General features: G+C 36.8%; 1 protein-coding gene across 1 annotated transcript in view; it reads right to left on the bottom strand.

The window, feature by feature from the left end:
• The window catches only part of TMEM131 (transmembrane protein 131), a 227,704-nt gene that overhangs the window by 131,717 nt on the left and 70,208 nt on the right, over nucleotides 1–25,779 (bottom strand). Inside the window, exon 3 of the mRNA XM_025464690.3 lies at nucleotides 3,828–3,868. Coding sequence (XP_025320475.3) covers nucleotides 3,828–3,868 — 41 coding nt within the window. The remainder of the gene's footprint in view (nucleotides 1–3,827; nucleotides 3,869–25,779) is intronic.

The following is a 25,779-nucleotide window of genomic DNA, read 5'->3' as shown; positions in this document are numbered from 1 at the left end:
AAAGGGTGAACCAGAACACAGGAGAGGAATAGAAAAAAATGAGTATCCTGGAAAATTGTTTTTCGTGGTTTTACTTCCCACAATTCTGAGGTCATGAAAGCAGCAGTTCATTCCCTTGCAGAGTGTCCTGAAAGTCCTTGGAGCCAAGCCTGTCCCCAAAACTAATGGAGATGATAATGGTAGGTGGTGAGGGGGAGGAGGGAGGAAAAGGCAGGAGAGAAAGAAATGGTAGCCAGAGGCCAGCATCTACCATTGTACTGCCATACAATCCACTAGCTACAGAATCATTCTATCAGCTAAGGTTTTCATGATACAAATTTCCCTGTGGCAGGTTAAGTTTCACTTACAGAGTCAGAGTTTTGACCCAAAAGATCATGTACAGGCAATATAAGAAAGGACAGGGCTGAATCTACTGGCTTCGTAACAGCCAGAAGGCAGGCAGCACATGGATTATACAACTGGGAAGCAAAAACAGTGAAAAATTGATGCAGAAATGACTACAGAAGTTCAAAAGACAAAGCATCCCTCTCTCCCAGCAATCTCTAATGCTCAGTGGACACTGGTTGTGCCCCTAAGGAGAGACTGGTAGAGGCGGGCAATGTGCAGAGGTAGAGACCATGCTCTCAAGTCAGAAGCCAACCTTCAACTCAGCTATGACTTGGGCCTTGTGGACCATTTTGATGATTCAAGTGAAGCCCATGTGTGGGTCTTGTATACCTTGATTCCTACAACTAACCCCTTTAAAACATCCTTTTCAAGTGTGCTGCTTTCTTCCACAAAGTAGGCTCTGCTTTGTTACTTTAACACCTAGGCTTCATGATCACATCAGAGGGAATGTCTTCACTGCCCTTTGAGACACTTGTAGGGGCTGTGCATACAACAGTCCTGGCACGGAGCAGATATTTTTAAAAACTGCCAGGAATACTGTCTGCAAAGAGAATCGGGGGAATATGGAAGAACCGCATACTTGCTATGAAAACAAAGCAAACACAACACAGGACTGGTCATCTGAAGATGAGTTCTAACTGAAACTTTGCCGCTTTAGTCGTGAGCATATATCCTTGGGTCCTAAGGCTCTCAGCTTCCTCGTGTGTCAAGGGGCTCAATAAGACCATCTGTTAGGGTCTCCTGTACTTAGAATCCTCTTGAATCATGCAACTTGCATCTTAGTCAAATTCTTAAACCCAAACGCTGACATTTTTATCAAATAGTTTGTTTTTATACTGAAAAAATTTTAATTTCTATTGTTTTACAACTACATATCTTACTTACTTCTGTTGTTCTACAACTGCACGCTTTAGATTTTCATTCACATTTTATTTTATATATACATTTTCATTAAAGTTATGCTTACTGAAATGAGAGCTTTGGCAGTGTCTACTTTGTGCAGCAGTGAGCCACATATTAAAAAAAAACCACATGTGTGGAAGCTATGTTCTGATCATCATGTACTTTTTAAGTATGGAGGTTGTATTTGCTTTTCCATGTCACACATTTTTAAATGACTTAATAAGGCTAATTCGCAAATATAGTCCCTTAGTTTTTTGTTAGTTGATATGAGGCTCACAATCTAAATTTATACCTGTATATTGATATGGACTGAATTGCATCCCCCCCCAAATTTGTATGTTGATGCTCTAATCCCTAATATGACAAGTTTTGAGAGGTAATTTGGTTTAGAGAAGGTCACAGGAATGAAGCCTTCATGATAGTGTTAGTGCCTTTAAAAGAAATGACACCAGAGTGCTTGCTTCCATTCTCTCCCGCCACTTGGACCTCCTAGCCTCCAAAACTGTGAGAAATAAATGCTGTCTAAGCCACTCAGTCTGTGTGGTATTTTGTGACAGCAGCCTGGGCTAAAACATATGTTTAGTACCTAAACTAGCTTCATACCCACAGGGTATGCATACCAATTTGAACCCAGTCGTCTACTGAATTCATGATCTTAGTCAAAGAAAAAAAAAGTGAAGTGTGATGATTTTAAAACATTGCAAATCATCATCTGCTATTCCTGCCCTAGATAGATAGGGGTCATTCCCCTCACCCTGCCCCATCCCTACATCTTTCCCCCTTCCCCCATGCATGGAATCAAGACCAACCCAAGTAACTGGCTGAACGGTAGCAGCTGACAGAGGTAACACTATGACTTTAGAGGGAAGGTCACAAAAAGTGGTAGTTTCTACTGGTTCTCTTTGCAATGTTCACTCTTGAAATCCAGCTATCATGCTGTGAGGGATGCCAAACAAGCCTTTGTGAAAAGACCACACAAAAGGGCCCACATGTAAGCATTCTAAGTGACAGCCCAGCTGAAGTCCCAGGTAACAAGCTACCATCAGCATGCAAGTGAACACGACTCCAGCTCTGGAGTCTCCCCAGCTGAGGCCCTGATCATCATGGAGCAGAGATAAGAAGTCTCTGCTGTGCTGTGTCTAAACTCCTGGCCTACAGATTCTGATGGCATAATATGATTGCTTTATGCCAGTAAACTGGAGTAGTTTGTTGGGCAGATGTAGATCCCAGATAAGTAGAACATGAGATCAGAATATAATTATGTACTGATGTAAATTCTTCATTATACTAGGAAAATAACTTAAGCCAAATCTTGATCATGGATAAATAACATCATCTTCATAAATGTAGCCAATATAATCTCATAGTTAATTTCCTAACGGCTGGAATGAAATAACAAGGAAGAAGCATAAGATAAGAGGTGTGCTCTCCCTCCCACTAGTTTAGCTCTAGAGGAGTCACAGAGTTCTACTAGGGTTCTTAGATGGTCTAGCCCATATGGCATCAGGCTAGATGTGTAGCGCTCTTGAAAACAATCCATCCTAGTGCCAAAAATATTTGGGAAGGAGTAGAGGGATGTAAGGGTGGCGTTATGCTTTATAATACAAAAGGCATACTATATACTCCCTTACTATAGGCAGTGGGTGTCTTTTGGGTAGGGCTCATGGGTAAAGCTGGTCTCAACAGGGCATATAACATTAGAACAATGGGAAGCAAGAGTTTCATTATTGTATTTATGAAGTTAAGCTTTAGTCGTCTTATGCTGAGTATGTGCTATTTCTCCCTCAAAATAAAGTTCTTTGCTAATAAAATCTGCATTTCAGTAGCCTGAGGATGTTCAAGGAGGTCTAATTCACAGCTCTTATTCTCTTTTAAATATCAAGTGCGGACCCTCACAGGGTATGGAAAGGTTATCAGGATAGTAACATTTTTTTTTATATTGTTTCTCTAATAGATGTGAGAATCTACCAAAAAACCAAAGAATTTGGATGTGAGGAAGACATCTTCAAATTCACATGCACGTACATATTTTCATAATACCTGAGGGTACACTCCCTAGTTTATTATCATAGAGGAGCTGTGTTCAAAATGGGTCTCTTTTAGTCACAAGACTGGGTTTCATTGCTCTGAGTTCCTCCCCAGGGGCCTGCAGGCAGAAACCATGTAGTTATTGAGAAACAAAAATAGTCCATAAAAGGCAAGAAGAGCCATGAGAAGTTACTAGGGAGTTACAAAGCTGGCCCTTTAAGAAGCAAGAGGTGTTTCACCCCTTGTTATGAGTAACACCCCTTCAAATATGATGGGGAGAAGGGCTAAACAACACATTACATGCAAATTCAGATCTCAACTTGGTTTTCCATACTTGAAATACATGATAAAATGTAACTTATAACTTGCTCTTTCTTCTTCACCAAAAAAGCTGGTGTAGGAGAAGGACAGTATTGCTGGAATACCCCGGAAGGAACTGAAATTATGTTAGTATGTTATTAAATACAACAAATTTTATATATTATAAAATATATATATTCTTTCCTTACCTTTTCTGTTGATACGAACTGAGTCCAAGTGTTGTCTCAGTCTGTGAAAGGAAGAAAACAATGAAAATACTGAAAACAAACCTTTCTACTACAGACATACAGAACATCCAAAATATACTGCAGTTTCAAATTTGATCTTTTACTCACACTTAGATTTTCAGGTTAAACCCAATCCTTAAATCATATGAAATGATATTATGTAATTCGAATGAGAGAATAATTTGGGATTTAAATTTTAAACACACATGAAAAGAATACAAAGTAATGTGATTGATTTTTGCCACACTGGGACACCTGGGTGACTCAGCGGTTGAGTGTGCCTTTGGCTCAGGGCGTGGTCCCGGAGTCCCGGGATCAAGTCCCACATCGGGCTCCCTGCATGGAGCCTGCTTCTCTTTCTGCCTATGTCTCTGCCTCTCTCACTCTGTGTCTCTCATGAATGAATAAATAAAATATATTTTTTAAAAAGTTTCCCAAACCAATACATCCTGTGTGAAGAATCCTCTTTACAATTACTTTGTGAGGTTACTTGTGTCTCTCACTGCTCACTGCTTACCAACTGTGTAGCAGGTGCTGGTGTAGGGAGCCCTTCCCTTCCTCCAACTGCCAGGGAGCTCAAGGTTGTAGGCAAATGGAAAGGGAGACAGCCTTTTAAAACTAAATATACATGGAAGCCTGGGTGGCTCAGTCAGTTAAGCATCTGTCCTGGGCTAGGTCATGATCTCAGGGTCCTGGATGGAACCCTGCATTGGGCTCTCTGCTCTATGGGGAGTCTGCTTCTTCCTTTCACTTTTCCCTCTGTGCGCAATCTCTCTCAAATTAATAAGTAAAATATTTTTTTTAAAAAAACCTAAATAAATATGAAAGAACTAGGACAATGTTGAAAAGGTGCTGTGAAAGAGAATAAATAGGTGATATGCTTCAATATGTCATGAGGGTAGGCTTGTCTGAAGAGATCACATCTATACTGAATGTGATCAAGTGTAAAAAAGAGCTGTGTGTGGAAACAAGGCTGTATGGTGATGGAGAAAACAACATGTACACAGGTCCTACTTAGGAAAAAGCCTGGATGTTCAAGAATAGACAGAAGGTCTATTTGGATGGAGCTCAGAGGCAAAGGGCAAGAGAAGTTTATAATGAGGTTGAAAGGCTGGGCAAGGCCAAGACTATGCTGTGTCTTGGTAAGAAGCCAGGGTAAGAAGTTTGTAATGTGTTCTACTCAAATGAAATACAAAGGGGTCTGAAGGAGTAAGAGAGACTGAGACAGACATGGTCTGATTTAATTTTAAAGACAATATTCTGGCGGCAGTGTAGAGAGGATGGAGAAGAGGAGAACAAGTGAAAAAGCAAGAAATTGGTAGACAATCGGCAAAGGTAAGTTCTTAATGATATGTGAGAAAATGCCAAAACCTCTAAGGAATACCATCAGTGAACTTACCCCAAAAGATTAGTTTCTATGTTGTAATCAGAAAACAATAGAGTTGTGGCATTATTTTTCCCATTAAAATATATTATTTTGAAATAGTATTTTGGAGAATGTACATAGGAGAAATATGTGGGAAAATGACATTGTTTGAAAGTAAAAGCTCGAGTGAAGGTGAAGTGTCAGGATATCTGTAATTTTCTTTAAAATGTTTCAGCAATATGACTTGCATGTGCATGGAAGTATGTGTGTGTATAAAGCACATATGGCAAAATGTTAATAATCTATCTCAGGGTAGATAAACGGATATTCATTCTCAACTCTTTGTATTTTCTGTGCTTAAAAATATGTTTACCTTTTCATTATGAAAAAAATTTTTTAAGGATTTTATTTGAGAGAGAGAGAGAGAGAAAACAGGAGCAAGAGGAGGGGCAGAGGGAGAGGGAGAAGCAGACTTCCCACTGAGCAGGGAGCCAAACTCAGGGCTTGATCCTAGGACCCTGAGATCATAACTTGACCTAAAGGCAGGCACTTAATGAGCACCCAAAAGTCCCCAAGATTTTTTATTATGGGAGAAAATGTTTGCAAACCATGTATCTGATATAAAGGGTTAATATACAAATAAATAAAGAACTACTAAATTCAACGTTGCTATTAATAAACAGCAAACAAACAAACCTGATTAAAAAATGGGTAGGGGTGCCTGGGTGGCTCAGTTGGTTAAGCATTCACCTCTTAGTTTTAGCTCAGGTCATGATCTCAGGGTCATGAGATCAAGCCCTTGCGCTCCAAGCTCAGCATGGAATCTGCTAGAGATTCTCTCTTTCCCTCTCTCTCTGCTCCTCCCCTGTGCTCACACTTGCTCTCTAAAATAAATAAATAAATCTTTTTAAAAAATGAGTGATAGACATTTCTCCAAAGAATGTATACAAATGGCCAACGGGCCCACGAAAAAACACTCAACATCACTAATTATTAGGGAAATGAAATCAAAACTACAATGAGATACCACCTTATTCCCATCAGGATAGCAACTATCAAAAAACCAGAAAATAACAAGTGCTGGTAAGGTTGTGGAGAAATTGCTACCCTTGTGCACTGTTAATGGGAATGCAGAATGTAGTGCTGTGGTGGAAAATGGTATGGTGGTTCCTCAAAAAAATTAAATGTAGAATTACCACACGATCCAGCAATTCCACTTCTAGGCGTATACCCAAAAGAACTGAAAAGCAGAAAGCAGGGACACAAATATGTGACATTCATGTTCAGAGCAGCATGATCCACAATAAAGTGTGCAAGTAATCCAAGTGTCTACCAATGGATAAATGGACAAACAAAATGTGGTTTATTTTTTTTTTTTTTTCAAAATGTGGTTTATATGTACAACAGAGTATTCAGCCTTAAAAAAGGAAGAAAATTCTGACATATACTACCACATGAAAGCATCTCAAAGACGAAGTCCATACTAAATGAAATAAACCAGTCACAAAAGTATAAATACTACATGATCCTATTTATATGAAGTACTTAAAATAGTCACATTAACAGAAAGTTGTATAGTGCTTGTCAAGGGTTAGGGTGAAGGGAATGAGGTATTATTATTTAATGAGTACAGAGCAATTTCGTTTTTGGATAATGAAAGAGTTCTGGAGCTGGTAGTGATGCAAAGACAAATACGAACGTACTCAGGGTCACTGAACTATATACAATTAAAATGTAATTTTTATGTTACATATATTTTACTACAATTTTTAAAAAGACAGGGTGGTATTGACATATAGACAAACAGATCAGCAGAACTGGAAAAAGTCCAAAATTGGCACATGTACAGTCATTTGATTTTCAACACAGGCATCAATGCAATTCAATGGAAAAACCTGTATCTTTTTCAGCAAATGGTGCTGGAACAATAGGACAAACTTATGTAAGGGAAAAATGAGCCTTTATCCTTATGTTACACCATGGACTCAAATTACTTTTATACATATCATAGTTTTAAGCATAAAAACTAAAATTATACAGCTTCAACAAGAAAACAAAGGCGATTATCTTTGCAATCTTGGAAACAAAGATTTCATGAAACAGACAAAAGCCACTAACTGTAAAAGAAAAAACTGACAGACTGGACTTCATAAAAATTTTAAAAATATTCTCACCAAAAGACATTGTTATGAAAATGAAAAGGCGAACCATATATTGAGAATATATGCTAATCACATATTTGATGAAATACTTGTATACTAAACATATAAAGAACATGTTAATCTAATAAAACCACACAGTCTTTTAAAATAAGCAATAATAAAAATATCAGCTAAGCACATGAAAAGATGCTCAGTATGTTATTAAGGAAAAGCAAATTTGAACTATAACCATATATTACACACCTTTTATAATGTCCAAAATTGAAAATACACCAAGAGTTTGAAGAATGTAGAACTAGAACTTCCACACATTGTTAGTGGGAATGTAAAACAGAACCACCACTCTAGAAAAAGCCTGGCAATTTTTTTACAAAATTAAACATACCCCTATCATGATGATGCCACTCCACTCCTAGATATTTCCCCAAGAGAAACACAAGAAAAATACTTGGACATGAATGATTATTGCAGCTTTATGTTTATAGCATGCTTACAGAAGTCAATACTGGAACAACCCAAATTTCCATTAACAGGTGAATGAATAAATGAATTGTGGTATATCTACACAGCAATAAAATACTACTCAGCAATAAAAAAGAATTAAAAACTGGGAACGTTTCTTTTTTCTTTAAACATTTATCATTTTACAACAATAAATTATTTTTTGAAAGAGCAGAAAATAACATTTGAGGAAAAAAAATAAACTGATGATACAATATAGATGAATCTCAAAATAAGTACGCTGAGTCAGACCAGACCTCCTTCCCACCCCATCAAAGTACATTTGTGTGAATGCATTTACATAAAATGGTTTACAATATAAGCTGATAGTGACAGCAGATCAGTGACTGCAATCGTCTAGAGATGGGAGAGTGAGGATGGAGGGATTGCCAAGGGTCACAAGTAAACTTCTGGGTGATGGATATGTTATCTTGATTTCAGTTATGGTTTCACAAGTGTATACGTATTTAGACTCTTCAAGTATTCTTTAAACATGTACAGTTTATTGTGTGTCACTCATACTTCAATAAAGAACATAACCTAAGAATTCTAGAACGTGCAAAACTCTGTGGTTCTCATGTGAAGTTGACAGAAAGGGAACTCAGAAAGTTTATCACCCATGCACACTTTCTTAAAGGGGAAAAAATTTTTCATGAAGACAATCTGGCCAACAAGATTACTCATGAAGAATTGCAAATGAGGAAGCTGTCTTGTGAAAGATAGGCAGATGGTCACGGCAAAGGAACTGTGGAAACAAGATTAGAAAAGCAGAAAGTAATGTTGTTTTTGAAGTGTAAGCCACAAAATAGAAAAGTCATTTAATTATAACAAATAAGAATAAAAATCTCAGCACATGCCAACAAAACACCCGAAGTATTGAAAGAGAAAGATCACAATAGACATTTTGTTTTTGAAGTAATTTGAGAAATAAAGGTTTAAAATATTTTAAATGTACATCTGAAAATTAAGCTCCTAAATCAAGAGTAAACAAAAAATAAAACATAAAAATTACATGGTATAAATATATATAGTATAAAATAAATGAGATAAACTCTGTTTAAAAAAGACAAAAAGACTGTGTTAGAAAACCAAAGCCCAAATATAAACTGTAAATACCTAATACAAAATAATGCAGAAATGCTGACAAATTATGGGCAAAAACAGACAGGGTAAATGCCCCTACTCCCCAAAAAAGGAAGAAAAAACCACACCCTTAATGTTGTAAAGGTTACAACATTAATAATCTTAGAATGAAAAGATTTGTGAGTTTGTGGGTTTTAATTTGTATTTTCTGGGTGGATAATATGGCTGAGCAGTTTTCAAATGTCTTTTTGCCAGCTGTACATTCTTTTCAGTAAAATATCTAGTCATGTCCTTTGCTGATTCTTGATTGGATTTTATTATTGAGTTTTGAGAGTTCTTTAGAAACTCTAAAAACTAGGTCCTTTGTCAGATATATGGTCTGCAAATATTTTCTCTTAGTCTATATATTCTCTGTTTTTTTATCTTCTTCACACAGTCTTTGGCAGAGCAAGCTTTTAATTTATCAGGTTTTCCTTTATGGATTGTACTTCTGGTATCAAGTCTTTGATGTCAAGAACTTCTGCCTAACCCTATATCCTGAAGTTTTTCTACAGTTTTTTTTTCCCCTAAAAGCTTTATAGTTTTATATATTTTTGTATAGTTTTATATTTAAGTCTACAATCATTTTTTAGCTAATTTTTGTATAAGATGTGAGAGCTGTCTGAATATTTTAATACTGTTTTAATATCTTTTGGTGTTCTTTGTTCCTATTTTTAAGGCTATTTTTGAGCTAGCTATTTAACTTCTTTTGTACCACTTATTTTTAAAACAGAGGGTACGAAATGGTACTGTGAAGAGAGTACTGAGTCAAAAATTAGCATGTGATGGGGAGCAGATAGGTCTGAGAAGACTCAGAATTTGAAGTAAAAAAAACAAAAACAAAACCAAAGAACCTGTGTTCAAATACCAACTCTGCTCTCACTAGCCAATAACCTTGGAAAATATCTGAAGAGGCTTTCTGTCAACTGCAAAGAGCTGTACAGATGTTAGCCTCTGATGAGGGACTTCTAGTGCCCCATACATTTCCCCACCTCCAAAAACAGGCAATTAACTTGACATTATGAGAAATAGCTGCTCTGGGCATAAAATTAGTTATTATAATGTAAAACTGACTGACTATGCAGAATGAGAAATCAAAGCTATGTTTGCAGAGAAAATCATGGAAAGGAAATAAGTATTAACCTGTATTACACTTGGGTATTGGGATATAAGGATAACCCCCAAGCCCCCACTCTAGAGCATAGTAGTTCAGAACTTAGGCTTTAGAGTCCAAAAGCTTGGTTTTGAATTCTGTTCTAGTTTTACCACATACTAAACATTTACTGGGTTAAATTACTTAAATTCTCTATTCTTTAATATGCTCCCCTGAAAAAGATCATAAAACTATTAACTAGCTCATGTTTTTAAGAATTTAAAAGAGTGTCTGGCACTTGACAATACCCAGTAAATACTATAGTTATTTATTATTTTTCCAAATTTTCCTATTTTCTACATCATATATTTCTTTTCTAATAGAACCACTTTCTTTAAAAAGAGGAGTACTTTAATAATTTTATAATTCTGTGTATGTCAAAATCACAGCTCCCTCTCCCCCCCCTTTTTTTTTAAAGATTTTATTTATTTATTCATTATAGACAGAGAGAGAGTGAGCGAGCACGCGGGGCAGAGACAAAGGCAGAGGGAGAAGCAGGCTCCATGCTGGGAGCCCGACGTGGGACTCGATCCCAGGACTCCAGGATCACACCCTGGGCCAAAGGCAGGCGCCAAACCACTGAACCACTCAGGGATCCCCTCCCTCTCCCTTTATCTTAAAAAAAACAGTAAGAAAATTTAGAACAGTGGTTGATAATTTACAGTCCATAAGCCAAATCTATCCTGCCATCAAATTTTGTTTTTCCTTTTCTTATAGTAAAATACACATGTGTAAAACTTACCATCTTAACTATTTTTAATTGTACAGTTCAGTGGCATCAAATTTATTTGCAGTGATGTGCAACCATCACCACCATGTATCTACAGAAATCCTTCCATCTTGCAAAGTTGAAATTCTGTAGCCATTAAACAACTCTCCATTCCCTCCTCCTTCCAGGCCTGTAGAGAACCATTCTATTTTCTGTCACTACAACTCTGACTACTCTAAGTACCTCATGTAAGTGGAACCATATAGTATTTATGTTTCTGTAACTGATTTATTTCACTTAGTGTATATCCTTAAGATTCATACACATGATACTACTATATGATAGGAGCAAACTCCACACCCCATGTCTGGGGACCTATCCTAAGAAGATAAGACCACATAACTTTTGACTTTGAAAACCAACGTAAAGTTAAGCTCCAATCAGTAGAGCTTAACACTGGGTACTTTAAAAATCAGTGGGTTTAGTTTGCTCTGGGAAAGCCAGAGGGCCTTAGGAAACAGAGTCCCTGCCTTTAAAGAGAAAACAAGACAAAGAATCCCATGGAGCTACATTAGCAGCAGTTTGAAAAGCACCTGGGGTTTATGTGAAGGTGATTTATTTACTAAAATCAACACGTGCTAGAGTGGCAGGGATCTTTAAGAGACTCCTCTATGAACAAAAGGCCTTCTATCTCCCACCCTCCCACGCAGCTGGACAGCTGTGGGAGCCAGTGAAAACACCCTCGTTGCTAAGACTGTGCACTACACACCAGCATTTTCCTGCAGATCTGCCCCATAAAACCTCCTCTACTTGGTAACACTCCATTCAAAGTGGCTCCTGCTATGTCACTTCCTGCAAGCAGTCCTGGCAGGGACCAATACCACTCCAAAGTAACTCCTGCTCTGGGAAAAGGGTAAGATAACCACACACACCAGTCTGACTGCAGCCCCAGCAGATAAACTGGGAGTAGACACCTGATCCAACTGCCAGCCCTGTCCACCAACAAAAAGATCTCAGGGGGCACCAGTTCCATGTAACTGCAGACCAGGGAAATGGGCTGAAGACAGGCATCTGGTCTGACCACTAGATACCACCTAACTAGAAGTGCGAGGTGGCTCTAGACTGGCTCTTTAACAGCACAGGGACCAAACTATGGCCCATACAGGTAAAGTGGGCAACGGCAACTGCAGCTGCCTGGAATGAAAGCAAATACAGCTTAGTCACAACAGTAGGGTACACGCAACCCACACAGGAGACACGCCTGTAATGCCTGGTTCTGATGAACCTGGGTCATTATGCTATGGGGCACCATAGAAACTCTTCTTCTGAAGGCCACTACTTTCAAAATCAGGAAACAGAGCTGATTTTTCCTAATACACAGAAATAAATTCAGAGAGTTAGACAAAACAAGGATACAGGAATATGTCCCAAATGAAAGAACAGAATAAAAAATACCAGAAGAGCTACATGAAATGGAGATAAACAATATACCTAATAAAAAATTCAAAGTAATGGTCACAAAGACACTGGACTTGAGAGAAGAGAGTGAAGGATCTTAGAACTTCAACAAAAAGAAAATATAAAAAAGAACCAATCAGAGATGAATTCAATAATTGAAATTAAAAATATACTATAGGGAGTCAATAGCATATTGAAGGAGGCAAGAAGAACAGATCAGTGAGCTGGAAGACAGAGTAAATGGAAAGCAAACAAGCTGAAACAGCAAAAAGAAAAAAGAATAGTAAAAAATCAGAATAAATTAGGGAAACTCAGCGATACCAGTAAGTGTAATAACATTTGCATTACAGGGATCTGAGGAAAAGAAAGAGAAAACAGGACAAGAAATTTATTTGAAGAAATAATAGTTGAAAACTTCCTCACTCTGAGGAATGAAACAGATATCCAGATCTAGGAAGCACAGAGAATCTGCAACAAAATCAACCCAAGGAGGGCCACACCAAGACACACAATAATTAAGAGATTGGCATAATATCTTAAAAGTGCTGAAGGGAAAAACTTGAAACAGAAAATACTCTACCCAGCAAAGCTATCATTCAGAATAGAAGGAAAGAGAAAGAGTTTCCCAGACAAAAGTTAAAGAAGTTCATTATCACTAAACCAGTCTGACAATAGGAAAGGGAATTCTTTGACCGAAAAGGAAAGGCCATATCAGCAGTAAGAAAGTTATGAAAAGAAAAATTTCATAGGTAAATGCAAACATAATATAAGTAGTAGATTCAGCAACTATAAAAATAGTAGAGACATTAAAGCACAAAAGCAGTAAAATCAATTACATATATTAAAATGAGTCAAAAGATTCACAAAATAAAAGAATGGAGAGGATGACATTATAATACACAGAACATGGGTAGGGAGGAGTAAAAATTTAGTGCTTCTAGAATCAATTCAAACTTAACTGACCATCAACTTAATAATAACTACCATCAGCATAAGACTTATATATTAACCTAATGAAAAACACAAATTAAAAGCCTGTAATAGATATGCAAAAAATAGGGGCACCTACGTGGCTCCGTTGGTTAAGCGCCTGCCTTCAGCTCAGGTTATGATCCTGGGGTCTTGGGATTGAGCCCCACCTCTCCCTCTTCCTCTGCCTGCCACTTACCCTGCTTGTGCTCACTCTCTCTCTCCCTCTCTGTCAAATAAATAAATTTTTTAAAAATCTAAAAAAAAAAAAAAAAAGAAAGCAAAAAATAAAAAGGAAAGAACCCAAGCATATTACTAAAGAAAGCCATCAAACAACAAGAAAGCATGAGAAGGAACAGAGAACTACAAAAACCACCATAAAACAAATGAACAAAATGGTAATCAGTACATATCTATCAACAATTACTTTAAATATGAATGCATTAAATGCTGCAATGAAAAGACACAGGGTGATGGAATGATAATAAAGCAAGATATATCTATATGCAGCCCACAGGAGATTCATTTCAGACCTATGGACACATGCAGATTGAAAGTAAAGAGATGGAAAAATACGTACTATGCAAATGAAATGAAAAGAAAGGTAGGGTAGCACACTTTTATCACAAAAAATGTGTCTTAAAACAAAGACTATATAACAAGAGACAAAGAAGGGCTCTACATAATGATAAAACAATCTAATAAGAGAATAATTGTAAATATTTATGCACCAAACATGACAGCATCTAAATATATAAAGCAATTGTTAAAATACATAAAAGAAATTGATAGTATTGCAGTAAAAGTAAAGGACTTTAACACCCCACTTACATCAATGAATAGATGATCCAGACAGAAAATCGACAAAGAAACAATAGCTTTGAATGACACACTGAACCAGAGGACCTAATAGATATATTCAGAACATTCCATTCCCAAACAGCAGAATACATGCTTTGAAGTGCACAAGGAACATTCTCCCAGATAGATCATGTTAGGCCATAAAAGAAGCCTCAATAAATTCAAAAAGAGTGAAATCATATTATGCATCTTTTCCAACCACAACAGTATGAAACTAGAAATCAATCTCAAGAAAAAAAATGTGCGAAGAACACAAATACATGGAAGCTAAGTAACATGCTACTGAACAATGAATGAGTCAACTGAGAAACCAGAGAAGAAATTAAAAAATATAGAGGTAAATGACAATGAAAACACAATGGCCCAAAATCTTTGCACTGAGGCAAAAACTGTTCTAAGACAGAAGATTATAAACATAACAGGCCTAGCTCAAGAAGCAAGAAAAATCTCAAATAAGTAATAAAACCATACACTGACAGGAGCTAGAAAAAGAAGAAAAAAAAGCTCAAATCTAGCAAAAGAAAAGAATAACAAAGATTATAGCAGATATAAATGAAATAGAGACTAAAAAAACAATGTAACATTAATGAAACCAGGAGTTGGTTCTTTGAAAAGATCAACATAAGCGATAAACCTTTACCAAAACTCACCAGAAAAAAAGGAGAAAGAGAGAAGATTCAAATAAACTCAGAAATGAAGGAAGAGACAAACAACTGAAAACACAAAATATAAAGGATTAGAACAGAATATTATGAAAAATTATAAGCCAACAATTTGGACAACCTAGAAGAAATGGATACGTTCCTAGAAACATAACCTTCCAAAACAGAATCCAGAAGAAATACAAAATTTGAGCAGACTGATTACCAGCAATGAAATTGAATCAGCAATCAAAAACTCCCAACAAACAAAAGTCCAGGACTAAAAAGATTCACCATTCACTAGGTGAATTCTACCAGAGAGAAAGCTATTCTTCTGAAATCATTCTAAAAAATAGAAGAGGAAGGAAAGCTTCCAAATTCATTCAACATGGCCAGCATTACTCTGATACCAAACCCAGATAAAGAAACTACAAAAAACTCAGCAATCAGACAACAAAAAAGAAAAAAAAGGCATTTAAATTGGCAAAGAAGAAGTCAAACTCTCCCTCTTTGCTGATGACATGATATTCTACATAGAAAACCCAAAAGACTCCACCCCTAAGATTGCTAGAACTCATACAGCAATTTGGCAGTGTGGCAGGATACAAAATCAATGCCCAGAAGTCAGTGGCATTTCTATACACTAACAATGAGACTGAAGAAAGAGAAATTAAGGAGTCAATCCCATTTACAATTGCACCCCAAAGCATAAGATACCTAGGAATAAACCTAACCAAAGGGGTAAAGGATCTATACCCTAAAAACTACAGAACACTTCTGAAAGAAATTGAGGAAGACACAAAGAGATGGAAAAATATTTTATGCTCATGGATTGGAAGAATTAATAGTGTAAAAATGTCACTGTTACCCAGGGCAATTTACACATTTAATGCAATCCCTATCAAAATACCATGGACTTTCTTCAGAGAGTTGGAACAAAGTATCTCAAGATTTGTGTGGAATCAGAAAAGACCCCGAATAGCCAGGGGAATTTTAAAAAAGAAAACCATAGCTGGGGGCGCATCACAATGCCGGATTTCAGGTTGTACTACAAAGCTGTGGCCATCAAGACAGTGTGGTACTGGCACAAAAACAGACACATATATCAATGGAACAGAATAGAGAATCCAGAAGTGGACCCTCAACTTTTTATTTTTAATTTTTTTTTTATTTATTTATGATAGAGAGAAAGAGAGAGAGAGAGGCAGAGACACAGGGAGAGGGAGAAGCAGGCTCCATGCACTGGGAGCCCGACGTGGGATTTGATCCCGGGTCTCCAGGATCGCGCCCTGGGCCAAAGGCAGGCGCTAAACTGCTGCGCCACCCAGGGACCCCTGGACCCTCAACTTTATGGTAAACTAATATTTGACAAAGGAGGAAAGACTATCCACTGGAAAAAAGACAGTCTCTTCAATAAATGGTGCCGGGAAAATTGGACATCCACATGCAGAAGAATGAAACTAGACCACTCTCTTGCACCATACACAAAGATAAACTCAAAATGGATGAAAGATCTAAATGTGAGACAAGATTCCATCCAAATCCTAGAGAAGAACACAGGCAACACCCTTTTTGAACTCGGCCACAATAACTTCTTGCAAGACACATCCACGAAGGCAAAAGAAACAAAAGCAAAAATGAACTATTGGACTTCATCAAGATAAGAAGCTTTTGCACAGCAAAGGATACAGTCAACAAAACTAAAAGACAACCTACAGAATGGGAGAAGATATTCGCAAATGACATATCAGATAAAGGGCTAGTATCCAAGATCTATAAAGAACTTATTAAACTCAACAGCAAAGAAACAAACAATCCAATCATGAAATGGGCAAAAGACATGAACAGAAATCTCACAGAGGAAGACATAGACATGGCCAACAAGCACATGAGAAAACGCTCCGCATCACTTGCCATCAGGGAAATACAAATCAAAACCACAATGAGATACCACCTCACACCAGTGAGAATGGGGCAAATTAACAAGGCAGGAAACAACAAATGTTGGAGAGGATGCGGAGAAAAGGGAACCCTCTTACACTGTTGGTGGGAATGTGAACTGGTGCAGCCACTCTGGAAAACTGTGTGGAGGTTCCTCAAAGAGTTAAAAATAGATCTGCCCTACGACCCAGCAATTGCACTGCTGGGGATTTACCCCAAACATACAGATGCAATGAAACGCCGGGACACCTGCACCCTAATGTTTCTAGCAGCAATGTCCATAATAGTCAAACTGTGGAAGGAGCCTCGGTGTCCATCGAAAGATGAATGGATAAAGAATATTTGGTCTATGTATATAATGGAATATTACTCAGCCATTAGAAATGACAAATACCCACCATTTGCTTCGACGTGGATGGAACTGGAGGGTATTATGCTGAGTGAAATAAGTCAATCGGAGAAGGACAAACTTTATATGGTCTCATTCATTTGGGGAATATAAAAAATAGTGAAAGGGAATAAAGAGGAAAGGAGAAAAAATAAGTGGGAAATATCAGAAAGGGAGGCAGAATATGAAAGACTCCTAACTCTGGGAAACGAACTAGGGGTGGTGGAAGGGGAGGTGGGTGGGGGTTGGGGGTGACTGGGTGGCAGGCACTGAGGTGGGCACTTGACGGGATGAGCACTGGGTGTTATTCTGTATGTTGACAAATTGAACACCAATAAAAAATAAATTTATTATATAAAAAAAGGAACTACAAAAAAGAAAAACTATAGGCTAGTTATCTCTGATGAACACAGATACAAAAATCCTCAACCAAATATTAGCAAACTGAATCAAACAATACATTTTAAAAATCATTCATCATGATCAAGTGGGACTTATTTTTTTAAGATTTTATTTATTTATTCATGACACACACACACAGACATGGTGGCAGAGACACAGAGGGTGAAGCAGGCTCCATGCAGGAAGCCCAATGTGGACTCGATCCCGGGACTCCAGCATCACGCCCTGGGGGGAAGGCAGGCACTCAACTGCTGAGCCACTCAGGGATCCCTTCGTTTTTATTCTTTTGCAAATATTGAACAACCCTGTATCCCAGGAATAAATCCTACTTGTTTGGGATGCCTGGGTGGCTCAGCAGTTGAGCGTCTGCCTTCGGCTCAGGGCGTGATCCTGGAGTCCTGGGATCGAGTTCCACATCAGGCTCCCTGCATGGAGCCTGCCTCTCCCTCTGCCTGTGTCTCTGCCTCTCTCTCTGTGTCTCTCATGAATGAATAAATAAAATCTTAAAAAAAAATGAAAATATGATCATCTCAACAGATGCAGAAAAATCATCTGACAAAGTACAACATTGATTCATACTAGAAACTATCAACAAAGTAAGTGTAGGGGGAACATACCTCATTATAATAAAGGCCATATATGAAGAACCCACAGCTAACATCATACTCAGTGCTGAAAACTGAAGAGATTTTCTCCTAAGGTCAAGAATAAGACAAGGATATCCACTTCCATCATTTTTATTCAACACAGTACTGGGAGTCCTAGCCACAGCAGTCAAATAAAAAAAATAATAATAATAATAAAAGGCATCCAAATTGGTAAGGAAGAAGTAAAACTTTCACTATTTGCAGATGACAAGATACTATATATAGAAAACCCCAGAGACTCCACCAAAATACTAGAAGTGATTAATAAATTGAGTGAAGTTGTAAGATAAAAAATTAATCTAGAGAAACCTGTTGCATTTCTATATGCTAATAATAAAGTGGTAGAAAGAAAATAATCCCATTTACAATTGCACCAAAAATAATAAAACCCCTAGAAATAAACGTAACCAAGGATGGTAAAAGATCTGTACTCTGAAAACTACAAAATACTGATGAAAAAAGCTGAAGGCACAAACAAATGGAAAAATATTCCACAATTATGGATTGGAAGAATATTGTTAAATTACTCCTACAGCATATTACATGCACACATACATTTCCAAAGCAACCTGCAGATTTAATGCAATTCCTCTCAAAATACCAACAACATTTTTCACAAAATTAGAACAAATAATACTAACATTTGTATGAAACCACAAAAGATGTTGAACAGCCAAAGCAATCTTGAAAAAGAACAAAGCTGGAGGTGTCACAATCCCAGATTGCAAGACATCCGACAGAGCTACACTAATTAAAACAAATTGTTGCTGCCACAAAAAAAAAGGGGGGGGGGGACACATAAATCAATGGAAAAGAATAGAGTCCAGAAATCAACTCATGGTTTTACTGTCAATTAATCTATGACAAAGGAATGAAGAATATACAGTGGGAAAAATAAGTCTCTTCAACAAATGGTGCCTGGAAAACTGGACAGCTACATGCAAAAGAACAAAACTGAACCAACTTCTTCTTATACAAAAATAAACTCAAAATAGGGTAAAAACTTAAATGTGATACTAGAAGCCATAAAACTTAGAAGAAATTATAAGCAGTCATTCATTTCTTTGATGTTAGCCAAAGAAACATCTTTCTAGATGTCTCCTAAGACAAGGGAAACAAAGGCAAAACCATTGGGAGTACACTGAAATAAAAGCCTTTGCAGTTAAGGAAACATTAACAAAACGGAAAGGCAACCTACTGAATGAAAGAAGATACCTGCAAATGATATACATGATAAGGGGTTAACATCCAAAATACATAAAGAACTTACACAACACTAAAAAAAAAAAAAAAAAAAAAAAACCCTATCTGATTTTAAAAATGGACAGAGGATCTGGATAGACATTGATCCAAAGAAGACATTCAGATGGCCATGAAAAGATGCTCAACATCACTAATCATTTGGGAAATGAAAATTAAGACACAATGAGATATCACTTTATATATGTTGGAATGGCTAAAATTAAAAATACAAGAAATAACAAGAGCTGGTGAGGATGTGGGAATGCAAATTGGGTCTGCCACTATAAAAAACAGTATGGAGGGGCCTCAAACATTCAAGATAGAATTACCATAGGATTCAGTAATTCCACTACTGGGTATTTACACAAAGATTACAAAAGCACTAATTCAAAAAGATATACTTATCCCTATGTTCAATACAGCACTATTTACAAGAGTCAAGTTATGGAAGCAAACCAAGTGTCCATGGATAGATGAATGGATAAAGAAGATGTGGTATGTATATATAATAGAATATTACTCAGCCATAAAAAGAATGAAATCTTGCCATCTGCAACAACATGGATGGATCTAGAGGATATAATGCTAAATGAAATAAGTTGGGCTGAGAAAGATAAATACCACATGATTTCAATTATCTACGGAACGTGAGAAACAAAACAAAGAAAAAAAGAAACAAACAAAAAACTCCAGACTCTTAAATACAGAGAAAAAAACTGGCAGTGGCCAGATGGGAAGTGGGTGTGTAGAGATGGGTGAAATAAAGGAGATTAAGAATACACTTTTCTTGAAGAGCACGGAGAAATGTAAAGAGTTGTTGAAACATCATTTTGTACACCTGTAACTAATATAACACTGTATGTTAATCATACTTGAATTAAAAAAAAACAACTATTGAGACTTAAATGGTGGCCCCACATATGGTCTGTCCTGAAATAGGTCCCATGTGTACTTGTAAAGAATGTGTATGCTGTTACTGCATTTCCTTTTCTTTGTATTTTTAAAGTTAGTTTCTTCATTGTTACTCTAGAGATTATAATTTATATCTTACATTTTTAACAAACTAGTTTGAATACCAACTTGGCTTCAATAGTGTATTTACTTCTGTCATTTTGGTATTTGTTTTCTATATGGCTTATAGCTTTTTTTTTTTTTTTGTCCATTTCATTCTTTACTGTCATTTTTGTGTTTAGCTGATTTTTATAGCAAAATATTTAGATTCTTTTTGTGTATTTTCTATAGTTATTTTCTTCATAGTTCCCATGGGAACCCAACATCTTAGAGTTGTAACACTCTACAATATACAGAAACTTTACTTCTTTCTAGACTCATCCCTACACCTTTCAGTTATCAATGTCAGAAAATTTCATCTCTATGTAGTGTGTATCCAAAACACAAATAATTCTTTTAAATATAGTAGTCTTTAAACTATGTAGAAAATAAAATGTGGAATTACAAACCAAAGTTAACAAAAACCCTAGTTTTTAGACTATTAATTGCTTTTTAAAAATGCATTAGTCTCTTATACCATGTGGAAAACAAAAAGGGGAGTTGCAAACCACTTATAATAATACCAACCAACTTTTATAATTGCCCACATACTAACTTTTACTGTGATCTTTGTTTCTTCATATGGCTTTGAGTTGTTGTCTAGTATTGTTTCATTTTAACCTGCAGGACTCCCTTTAGCATCTCTTGTAAGGCATGTCTAATAGTAGTAAACCTCCTCAGCTTTTGCTTATCTGGGAATGTCTTCGCTTCTCCCTCACTTTTAAAGTACAGTTTTGTCTGATCTAGGATTCTTGGTTGATAGTTTTTGTTAGTGCACTAAATATATCAACTCACTGCTTTCTGGCCTCCAAAGTCTGTGATAAGAAATCTAATAATTTTAATAATTTTACTGTTTTAGCTTTTAAGACCATCTTTCAAAAGTTTGATTATATCTTAGTGCAGATCTCTGATGCTTATATTCATGGTTTTTGTTAAATCTGTGATATTTTCAGTCATTATTTTTTGAACACTCTACTCTGCCTCTTTCTCTTTTTTCCTTCCGGGACTCCCACAATGCCTATGTAGGTCTGAACCCCTCCAGTGAATTTTTCATTCCAGTTATTGTACTTTGAGATTTAGATTTTTTTAAAAAAATATATTTTCAAAAAAATTTTTTAAGATTTATTTATTTATTCATGATAGATGTAGAGAGAGGAAGAGAGGCATAGGCACAGGAGGAGAGAGAAGCAGGCTCCATGCCGGGAGCCTGATGTGGGACTCGATCCCGGGACTCCAGGTTCATGCCCTGGGCCAAAGGCAGGTGCCAAACCGCTGAGCCACCCAGGGTTCCCCTAGATTTTCTTTTTCAAGGCTTCTTTTATCCCTCAGCTCCACTGAAGAGTAATTGCAAAATAAAAACTGTATTTATTTGAAGTATAAAATGCGATGTATTCCTAAAGAGTATATATTGTGAAATGATCACCGCAACAAATGAGCTAATTAACATATTCATTACTTCAGTTACCTTTCTTGGGAGCAAAAACGGTTAAGATTTACTGTTAGCAAATATCAAGTATACAACACAGTATTATTAACTATGTTCACTCTACTGTACATTAAACCTCCAAAAATTCATCTTACAAAACTGAAATACTATATATACCCTTTGGCCAACTATCATGACCCCATTTCCCATACCCTACAGGGTCTGACATCATTCTACTCTCTGCTTCTTTGAACTTAACATTTTTAGATTTCACATATAAGTGAAATTATACAGTATTTGTCTTTCACATAGTATCAAGTCCTCCAGGTTAATCCATGTTTTTGAAAATGGTGGTGGTCTCTTTCTTTGATATAATCAATCACCTTCCTTGTCTCTTGTGACAGTTTCTGGCTCAGGGTCTATTTTGTTTGATATAATACCCACTCCTGCCTCTTCTAGTTACTGTTTGCATGGAATATCTATTCTCAAGCCTTTCAGCATATGTGTGTCCTTAAAGCTAAAGGAAGTCTCCTATAGGCAGATTATGGTTGGGTATTGTTTTTTAAAAGTCCATTCAGCCACTCTATGCCTTTTGATTGGAGAATTTAATCCATTTACATTTAAAGTAATTATTAATAAGTGAGGACTCACTATTCCTATTTTGTTAATTTTTCTGATTGTTCTGTAGTCCCTTTTTCCTCTCGACACTCCCCCGTAATCTGATGATTTTTCTCTTGTAGTGGTACACTTCGATAACTTTCTATTTCTAAAACACAAGGTTTTTCATTTGTGCTCAACTATGAGGCTTGTATAAAACACATTATAGTTACAACATTTTATTTTAAGCCAGTAACAACTGAGCTTCACGAAAATCACTTTTACTTCTTCTTCATTCTATGTGATTGATGTTACAATTTGCATCATTTATATTATGTATCCATTAACAAATTATTTCAGTTATAGTTATTTTTCATACTTTTGTGTTTCATTTATGTTAGAGTTAAAAGCTTATACATTTACATATTTTCATGTTGCTAACTGGTATCTTTTCATTTTAGCTTGTAGAACTACTGTAGCTTTTTTTTTTTTTTTTTTTTTTTTTGGTGAGGCAGGTCTAGTGGTGAGGAGTTTCAGCTTTTGTTTGCTGAGAAAATGTTTATTTCTCCTTCATTTCTGAAGGACAGCTTTGCTGGAAATAGTATCCCTGTCCGTTTTCTTGCTTTAGCACTTTGAATACATCATCACATTCTTGACCTGGAAGGTTTCTGCTAAGAAATTAGTTGACTGTCTTATCAGGGCTCCCTAGTGACATGTGCCCTTCTCTCTTGTTTATTCCTAGCTGTCCTAGAAGATTAGGCTCCATAGCTCAGCACTTGGTATGAGTTGAGACAAAAACTGGCCCCATGGAGGGTGCCCTAAGAAGTCAAGAGGATAGAAGAACACTCCAATCTCACTTTCCTATTGTGAAAGAAGTCACTGACTGAGGTGATCTCCTTGGCACTGAGCTAAGATGGTTTGGTGGAAGAACTAATGCAGGTGAAGTGAAATTGCTTTTCTTACCAGTATTAATCTGACTGCTCTCAGTTTGTGCTCTTCCGGGATACCTATACTTCATAGGTGAATTTTGAATTTCTCTCAAGGTATTTTGGTACCAATATTATTGCTATGTCAGTGTTTCTATGGAGGTATGAGACTCCAGGGCTCCTTACTCTGCCATCTTGATGATGTCACTTTTTTTTCCTTTTTCTTTTAAAAATTTTTAAAATTTAAATTAACATACAGTGTATTATTAGTTTCAGAGATAGAGTTCAATGATTTATCAGTCTTATATAATACCCAGTGCTCATTACATTATGTGCCCTCCTTAATGTCCATCATCTGGTAACCCCATCCTCCCCCCTTCCCTCCAGCAACCCTCAGTTTGTTTTTTATGATTAAGAGTCTCTTACAGTTTGCCTCCCTTGGTTTCATCTTGTTTTATTTTTCCCTCTCTTCCCCTATGATCCTCTGTTTTGTTTCTTAAATTCCACATATGAGTGAGATCATATGGTAATTGTCTTTCTGAGTGACTTATTTCGCTTAGCATAATACCCTCTAGTTCCATCCATGTCACTGCAAATGGCAAGATTTTGGGGGTGGGGGGGTGGGGGTTGATGGCTGAGTAGTATTCCATTGTGTGTGTGTGTGTGTGTGTACACATACCACATCTTTATTCATCTGTTGATGGACACCTAGGCTCTTTCCATAGTTTGGCTATTGTGGACATTGCTGCTATAAATATTGGGGTGCAGAAGTCCTTTCAGATGACTACATTTGTATCTTTGGGGTAAATACCTAGTAGTACAATTGCTGGGTTGTAGGGTAGCTCTATTTTCAACTTTGAAGGAATCTGCATACTGATGTCACTCTTTTTTGTTTCTTTTTTGAAAAGAAACTCTTTTCTTTCTTTTGTTTCTTTTTTGTTTTTTTTTTCTTTTCTATCTTTTCACAGATATTTCCATTTTGTTTACACATCATTTTTCTGACTTTCTCTACACATTTTCCTTTAGCTTTTTGAGTATCTTTAAGAAAACTGTTATAAAGACTTTGTCTAGTATATCTGCCATTAGGACTTTTTCAGAGACAACTTCTGTTGATTTTTTTTCTCCCCATGAATGGGCTCCATTTCTTTGTACCATTGTTCTTTTTTTCTGTTGAAAACTGCACATGTGGGACACCTGGGTGGCTCAGCAGTTAAATGCCTTCCTTCATCCCAGGGTGTGATCCTGGAGTCTCATGATCGAGTCCCACATCGGGCTCCCTGCGTGGAGCCTGCTTCTCTCTCTGCCTATGTTTCTACCCCTGCCCCCTCTCACTGTTTCATGAATAAATAAATAAAATCTTTAAAAAAAAAAATAGAAAACTGCACATGTAAATCTAATAATGTAGTAATTGGACATCAGATTCTTCCCCTTTCATAGGGTTTGCTTTTCTTGTTTTTATTGCTTTTGCTTTTTTGATTATTGTAGGCTCCATCTATGCCAAACTTAAGCTCTTCTAGTCTTCCATGAGCCTGAGGCTTTCCCCGAACATTTGTAGTAATTTTCTAATTTCCCCCATATATGCAATTGTTTTTGAATGTCCTACTCATTAATGTCTGGCTCCCAAAAGGGAAAAAAGAGAAAAAGAAGGGGGGGGGGGTTGTTAGCCTTTTAAATTTTCTGGGTTACTTCAGGTGGAGAACTTTTAATAATGGGTGGAGCTGCAACAATGGCTACCTTCTTTGTCTATACCTTTGAGAGATCAGAAGTAGCGATCAGGGCATGGATCCCCAGTATTTCAAGGATAAACTCCTTTGTTGCTCACCATGGCTCCTGTAAGCTATGTACAAGCTGTTCAGTGCACATGTGCACAGCTACCTGCTACAGGACTAGAGGGTGGGAGTGGGTAGTTCCTTCTGTACTAAGAACTGAAATGAGTAAAATTTACTTCAATTTACTCCTAAGCCTTCCCCTGAAGTTGTAAGCTTTCAAAGACATCAGATAAATATTACCAATACACTGCTGTCTACATGGGGAAAGGATTCCGGCTGCTTCCTACTTCACTATCTTCCCAGAATCTTACACCTGGCACCAGTTTTTGGCAAATATAAGTTTTGTGACTATTTCTTATACACAGTCGGCTTTCATAGTAAAATGACAGGACTTGAGTAGTTGGGACACAGACCATTTCACATACAAACTCTAAAGTATTTAATACTTGCCCTTTACATAAAGTCTGGCAACTTCCAGTTTAGAAGAGCAACAAGAGTAATGTTTTTTTTTTTTTAATTTAAATCCCTACATATGAAAATCTTTGACCTAAAAATCTAAGAAAACCAACCTGACATGACATGT

This window comes from Canis lupus, chromosome 10 (assembly GCF_003254725.2).
Source record: "Canis lupus dingo isolate Sandy chromosome 10, ASM325472v2, whole genome shotgun sequence".
Taxonomy (NCBI): domain Eukaryota; kingdom Metazoa; phylum Chordata; class Mammalia; order Carnivora; family Canidae; genus Canis; species Canis lupus.
This window is presented reverse-complemented; position numbering and strand designations above follow the sequence as displayed.